This window comes from Mandrillus leucophaeus, unplaced genomic scaffold, assembly GCF_000951045.1.
Source record: "Mandrillus leucophaeus isolate KB7577 unplaced genomic scaffold, Mleu.le_1.0 Scaffold281, whole genome shotgun sequence".
In the NCBI taxonomy this organism is placed as follows: domain Eukaryota; kingdom Metazoa; phylum Chordata; class Mammalia; order Primates; family Cercopithecidae; genus Mandrillus; species Mandrillus leucophaeus.
Genome location: NW_012102932.1, coordinates 1,836,435 through 1,842,581, shown reverse-complemented (window position 1 = coordinate 1,842,581; position 6,147 = coordinate 1,836,435). Strand labels below are relative to the sequence as shown.

The following is a 6,147-nucleotide window of genomic DNA, read 5'->3' as shown; positions in this document are numbered from 1 at the left end:
AAGCACCGCCCCCAGCCGCCCGGGACTTCGGTGATCGCCGCGGCTCGCTCGCGCCCCGGAAACTGCCCCTTCTAGGGGTCATGATGGGCAGCAAGATGGCGTCTGCCAGTAGGGTCGTTCAGGTAAAGCAATTTGTCGCGTTTCCGCACCTTGGCCGGTAGGACGGTGCTGACTATAGCGACGGCGTTGGGGAGGAAAGGCGCTGGGCAGAATCTGCGCGGTGACCGCGCCTCTGCGGAGGGCCAGCGGCGGCGCCCGCGTGTGTGTGTCAGGATGGGACTTTGAGCCTCTAGGGCCGGGCAGTGAGGTGGGTCCGGCGCCGAGGGTTCGAGCCTGGCGGCAAGCGTGCAGCATCTTCGCAGGTAGGTCCTGTACCTACTGCCGGGGTGCCCGGCTCCTCCGCCAGGACCTTGTTAGTCTTAGGCGTCTGTGGGTGAGGCGGCCCTGGCGGTAGCCTGGCCAATCACCGTCTAGGATTGGCGGTAGTGCCCCCCGATCAGCCAATCGGAAGGAAGGCGGTAGCGGGGCGTGGAAGGAAGTGAACCCTGGATCTGACCCAGTGTCCCTTCAAGGTCTTGGGAATGGTCGGGCAACTGGCGCCGCGTACTGCGCCCTCGCCGGAGCGGATTCTCCCCAACCTCTCCAAGTGTCTGGCTGCACGTCAGATGAGGGGAATAGAAAAATGTTATTTAAGCTTAATTAGTGTGTGTGTGTGTGTGTGTGTGTGTGTGTGTGTGTAAGCGTTGGTTTCACAAGCCTGTTTTCACTTGGTTTAGATAGACAGCTAAAGTAACTTCGTTAATCCACCTATCAGCTACTAACTCCTGATAGCCTTTTTATTTGTTTCTCCAGCTGCGGTTCTAACTTAGGTAAAATTATTATGTAAGTGGGACACAACCTCCGCTTTTCTGGTTGGTTTACATAGTCTTTGAACCCTGAGAGTGTTTTATTTTATGATTGACTTTTATCTTTGATATGAGAAGTACATTTGGCTTTATATAAGTACATCTCTTAAAAGACCTTTCTCTAAATTCCTGAAGTTGTTGTCTGAATGATAATCCTAGATCCCAGTTTTTGGTCCCATTGCAGTGAATGATCCTCACTTATTCAGTGGGTAGTTACTGAGCATTAACTAGTTAAAGATTCTGTAAGGACTGAGAGACTATCTGACAAAGGTCTGTTATCCATAATATATAACCATATGTATCAATAATATATAACAATTTAAAAATGGGTAAAAGACTTGGTGTTGCACAAAAGATACCCAAATGAGCAATGAACATTTTTAAAGGGGCTCAATATCATTACTTGCCAGGAAAATAAAAATTAAAACCATGAGGTCCTACACATCCACCAAAATGACTAAAATTTAGACGTCAGTGTTGATAAGAATGTGAAGCCTCTGAAACCCTCAGTAGTGCTGGTGGGAATATAAAATGTTACAGCCACTTTGGAAAGCTGTCAGTCTCTAATAGTTAAGCATGTATCTACCCTATGACCCAGCAATTCTACTCATAGGTTTACTGCTCAAGAGAAGTGAATGCACATAGTCTCTGTACCAAAATGTTCATAGAGAAAAAAGAGTTACTAGCAAAGAACTGGGGTCCAGAGCTGAGGGATTCCAGCCTGGCAGCAGAAGTGTGGCATTTCAGCAGGTAGGTACTGTACATACTGCCTTGGGGTCTCTGGCTCTGTTTCTGTTAGCCCCCAAACCAGAAACAATCTATATGTCTGTCTTTTGCATAAACAAATTGTGGTAGTTTGTTAAAATGGTAGAGTCCAAAGCAATACTAACAGCTGATACATGCAAACAAATGAAGAAACCGTGAGATATACAGTAAGGAATGGTCTGTGCCCTTCTAACATAGGAACAAAGACCTGTACTCACATATTTAGAATTCATACCAGGTTTGTGACTGCACTCTTAAAAAAAAAAACAAAGGAAAAGAATACTACCAATATGCTAATATAATATCACTTAAGCCTAGGAGTTTGATGCTACAGTGAACCACAATCACCCCACTGCACCCCAGCCTGTGTAACAGGCTAACAGAGCAAGACCTGGTCTCAAAAAATAAATAATAAAGTATGTGCTAATATTATGTAATAATTACATATAACATTAGCAAAATTTATTGAGTATCTCTGTGACAAGCCTATAAAGTTAGGACTACAGTGCCAGTAAGAGATAGAGTTTAGGCCAGGCTCACTGGTGTATGTCTGTAATCCCAACACTTTGGCAGTTTGAGGCAGGAGGATGGCTTGAGCCCAGGAGTTCAAGACCAGCCTGGGCAACATAGCAAGACCCCATCCCTATAAAAATTTTTAAAAATTAGCTGAGCATGGTGATGTGCACCTGTGGTTCCAGCTACTCAGGAGGCTGAAGTGGGAAGATTGAGCCCGGGTGATCAAGGCTACAGTGAGCCATAATCATGCCTCTGCATTCCAGTCTGGGCAACAGAGCTAGACCCTGACTCAAAAAAAAAATGTAGAGCTTAGAATTTGGTTGTTGATCCATATCTTGAAGGAAGAGAAGAGTGCCAAAAGACTGATTGGCACAAACATAGGAAGTCACGTAGCATGGTCTCAGAACATTAAGTAAAGACAAAGCTGGCTGGGCACGGTGGCTCACACCTGTAATCCCAACACTTTGGGAAGCCAAGGTGGGAAGACTGCTTGAGCCAGGAGTTCAAGATTAGCCTAGGCAACATAGCAAGACCCTGTCTCTATAAAAATTAGCCAGGCAGGAGGGGTGGTGTGTGATGTGTACCTGTAGTCCTAGCTACTCAGGAGGCTGAGGTGGAAAGATCACTTGAGCCCAGGAGTTTGACGCTGCAGTGAACCACGATCATTCCACTGCACCCCAGCCTGTGTAACAGAGCAAGAGCTGGTCTCAAAAAATAAATAATAAAGTAAAACATTTTCAGACTGGCTAACAAACGAAAATCCAGTGCTATACTATTTATAAGAGGCATAGCTAAAACTGAGATTTGAAAAGGTAAAAATAAAGAGATAGTCAACTGATCTTTGACAAAAGGAGCAAAGGGAATACAATGGAGACAAGATAGTCTTTCAACATGGTGCTGAAAAAATTGGAGATCCATCAGACCTCACGTCCTTCACAAAAATTAAGTCAAAATGGATCCTAGACCTAAATGCAAAATGCAAATCTATAAAATCAATCCTTATAGGAGAAAATAAAACTAACCTTAGGTTTAGCAATGACTTTTTAGATATAACACCGAAGGCATGATCTATAAAAAAATTAATTGATAAGCTGGACTTCATTAAAAAACTTCTGCTCTGTGAGACACTGTCAAAAAAAGGCAACCCACATATTGGGAGAAAATACTTTCAAAAGGCATATCTGATAAAAGACTATTATAGAAAACATAAGGCCGGACATGGTGACTCATGCCTGTCATCCCAGCACTTTGGGAGACCAAGGCGGGCAGATCACCTGAGTTCAGGAGTTTGAGACCAGCCTGGCCAACATGGCAAAACCCCATCTCTACTAAAAGTACAAAAATTATCTGGGTGTGGTAGCGGGCACCTGTAATCCAAGCTACTCAGGAGGACGAGGCAGGAGAATTGCTTGAACCTGGGAGACGGAGGTTGCAGTGAGCCCACTGCACTCCAGTCTGGGCGACAGAGCGAGACTCCGTCTCAGAAAAAAAAGAAAAAAGGAAACAGAAGAACTCAACAACAAGAAAATAAATAAAAATAAATGACTGAATTTTAAAATGGACAAAACAGCTGAACAGACACCTCATCAAAGAAAATATACACACTTTGGGAGGCTGAACTGGGTGGATCGCTTGAGCCCTGGAGTTCAAGACCAGCCTGGCCAACATGGTGAAAGCCTGTCTCTACAAAAAATACAAAAGTTAACTGGGTGTGGTGGTGCACACCTGTAGTCCCAGCTACTTGGGAGGCTGAAGTGGGAGGATCAGTTTAAGTGGGAGGATTGCTTGAGCCCGGGAGGTTGAGGTTGCACTGAGCTGAGATCACACCACTGTACTCCAGCCTGGGCAACAGAGCATAACCCTGTCTCAAAAGAAAAAAAAAAAGAAAAATGATATACAAATGACAAATAGGTCTAATGAAAAGATACTCAGCCAGGCACAGTGGCTCACGCCTATAATCCCAGCACTTTGGGAGGCCTAGGTGGATGGATCACCTGAGGTCAGGAGTTCGAGACCAGCCTGGCCAATATGGCAAAACCCCATCTCTACTAAAAGTACAAAAATTAGCCAGGTGTGGTGGTGTGCACCTGTAATCCCAGCTACTTGGGAGGCTGAGGCAGGAGAATTGCTTAAACCTGGGAGGCGGAGGTTGCAGTGAGCCGAGATCGCGCCATTGTACTCCAGCCTGGAAGACAGAGTGAGACTCTGTCTCAAAAAAAGAGAAGATACTCAACATCATATGTTATTAGAGAATTTCAAGTTAAGACAACCATTACACACCTATCAGAATGGCCAGAATCCGAAACACTTGACAACACTTAATGTTGACAAAGATGTGAATTCTTATTACTGACCCACCTAACAGGAACTCTCATTCATTGCTGGTGGGAATGCAAAATGGTACAGCCACTTTGGAAGACGGTTTGGCAATTTCTTTCTTTTTTAGGCACATGCCACTATGCCTAATTTTTGTATTTTTTGTAGAGTCAGGGTTTCACTATGTTGCCCAGGCTGGTCTTGAACTCGTGGACTCAAGAGATCCACCTGCCTTGACCTCCTGAAGTGTTGGGATTACAGGCGTCAGCCACGGCACTGATCCCAGTTTGGCAATTTCATACAAAAGGAAACATAATCTTACCGTACGATCTAGCCATTACACTCCATAGTATCTACCCAAGTGAGTTGAAAACTTATGTCCACATAAAAGCTGCACACAGATGTTTATAGCAGCTTTATTCATAATTACCAAAATTTAGAAGCAAACAAGATATCCTTCAGTAGGTGAATTGATAAACTGTGGTACATCCAGATATTGAAATATTATTCAGCACTAAAAAGAAATGAGCTATCAAGCCATGAAAAGGCATGAATAAATCTTAGATGGGGCCGAGCACTATGGCTCACGCCTGAAATCCCAACACTTTGGGAGGCCGAGGTGGGCAGATCACGAGGTCAAGAGATTGAGACCATCCTGGCCAACATGGAGAATCTCCATCTCTACTAAAAATATAAAAATTAGTTGGACATGGCAGCACTTACCTGTAGTCCCAGCTACTCAGGAGGCTGAGGCAGGAGAATCACTTGAACCTGGGTGGAGATTGCATTGAGCTGAGATCGCACCATTGCACTCCAGCCTGGGCAACAGAGCGAGACTCCGTCTCAGAAAAAAAAGAAAAAAATCTTAGATGGATAGTTTGACCTTTTCTAGAATGTCATATGGTTGCAGTGGGAACCTTTTCAGATTGGCTTCTTAGTTATCCAACTAATATGCAGTTGGAGTTATTTGTTTGTCATATTTGTGTTTAGAATGTAAAAAGACAATTGAGAAGAGGAAATTTTTGTTTTGTTTTGTTTGAGACAGAGTCTCACTTTGTCACACAGGCTGGAGTGTAGTGGCGCGATAATGGCTCACTGCAGCCTTGACCTCCCGAGGTTCAAGTGGACCCTCCTGCCTCATTCCCTGAAATAGCTGGGACTAAAGGTGTGCAGCACCACTCGCAGCTAATTTTTTGGTATTTTTTGTAGAGACAGGGTTTCGCCATGTTGCCCAGGCTGGTTTCAAACTCCTGAGCTCAAGAAATCCACCTGCCTCAGACTCCCAAAGTGCTGAGATTACAGGTGTGAGTCATCACACCCAATCAAGAAGGGGAAATGAGAGCATAAGCTGAATATCAGATGATAGTAGGAATTATTGGTTTTTTTTTTTTTTTGAGACGGAGTCTGACTCTGTCGCCCAGGCTGGAGTGCAGTGGCGCGATCTCGGCTCACTGCAAGCGCCGCCTCCCGGGTTCCCGTCAATCTCCTGCCTCAGCCTCCTGAGTAGCTGGGACTGCAGGCGCCCGCCACCACGCCCGGATAGTTATTTTGTATTTTTAGTAGAGACGGGGTTTCACTGTGTTAGCCAGGATGGTCTCGATCTCCTGACCTCGTGATCCGCCCACCTCGGCCTCCCAAAGTGCTG

At 45.0% G+C, this 6,147-nt stretch overlaps 1 protein-coding gene across 1 annotated transcript in view; it reads left to right on the top strand.

Annotated features, from left to right (window-relative positions):
- Positions 1-6: 6 nt before the first annotated feature.
- Positions 7-6,147, top strand: part of MRPS36 (mitochondrial ribosomal protein S36) — a 13,170-nt gene continuing 7,029 nt past the window's right edge. The window contains exon 1 of the mRNA XM_011985273.1: positions 7-122. Coding sequence (XP_011840663.1) covers positions 81-122 — 42 coding nt within the window. The 5' untranslated portion in view covers positions 7-80. The remainder of the gene's footprint in view (positions 123-6,147) is intronic.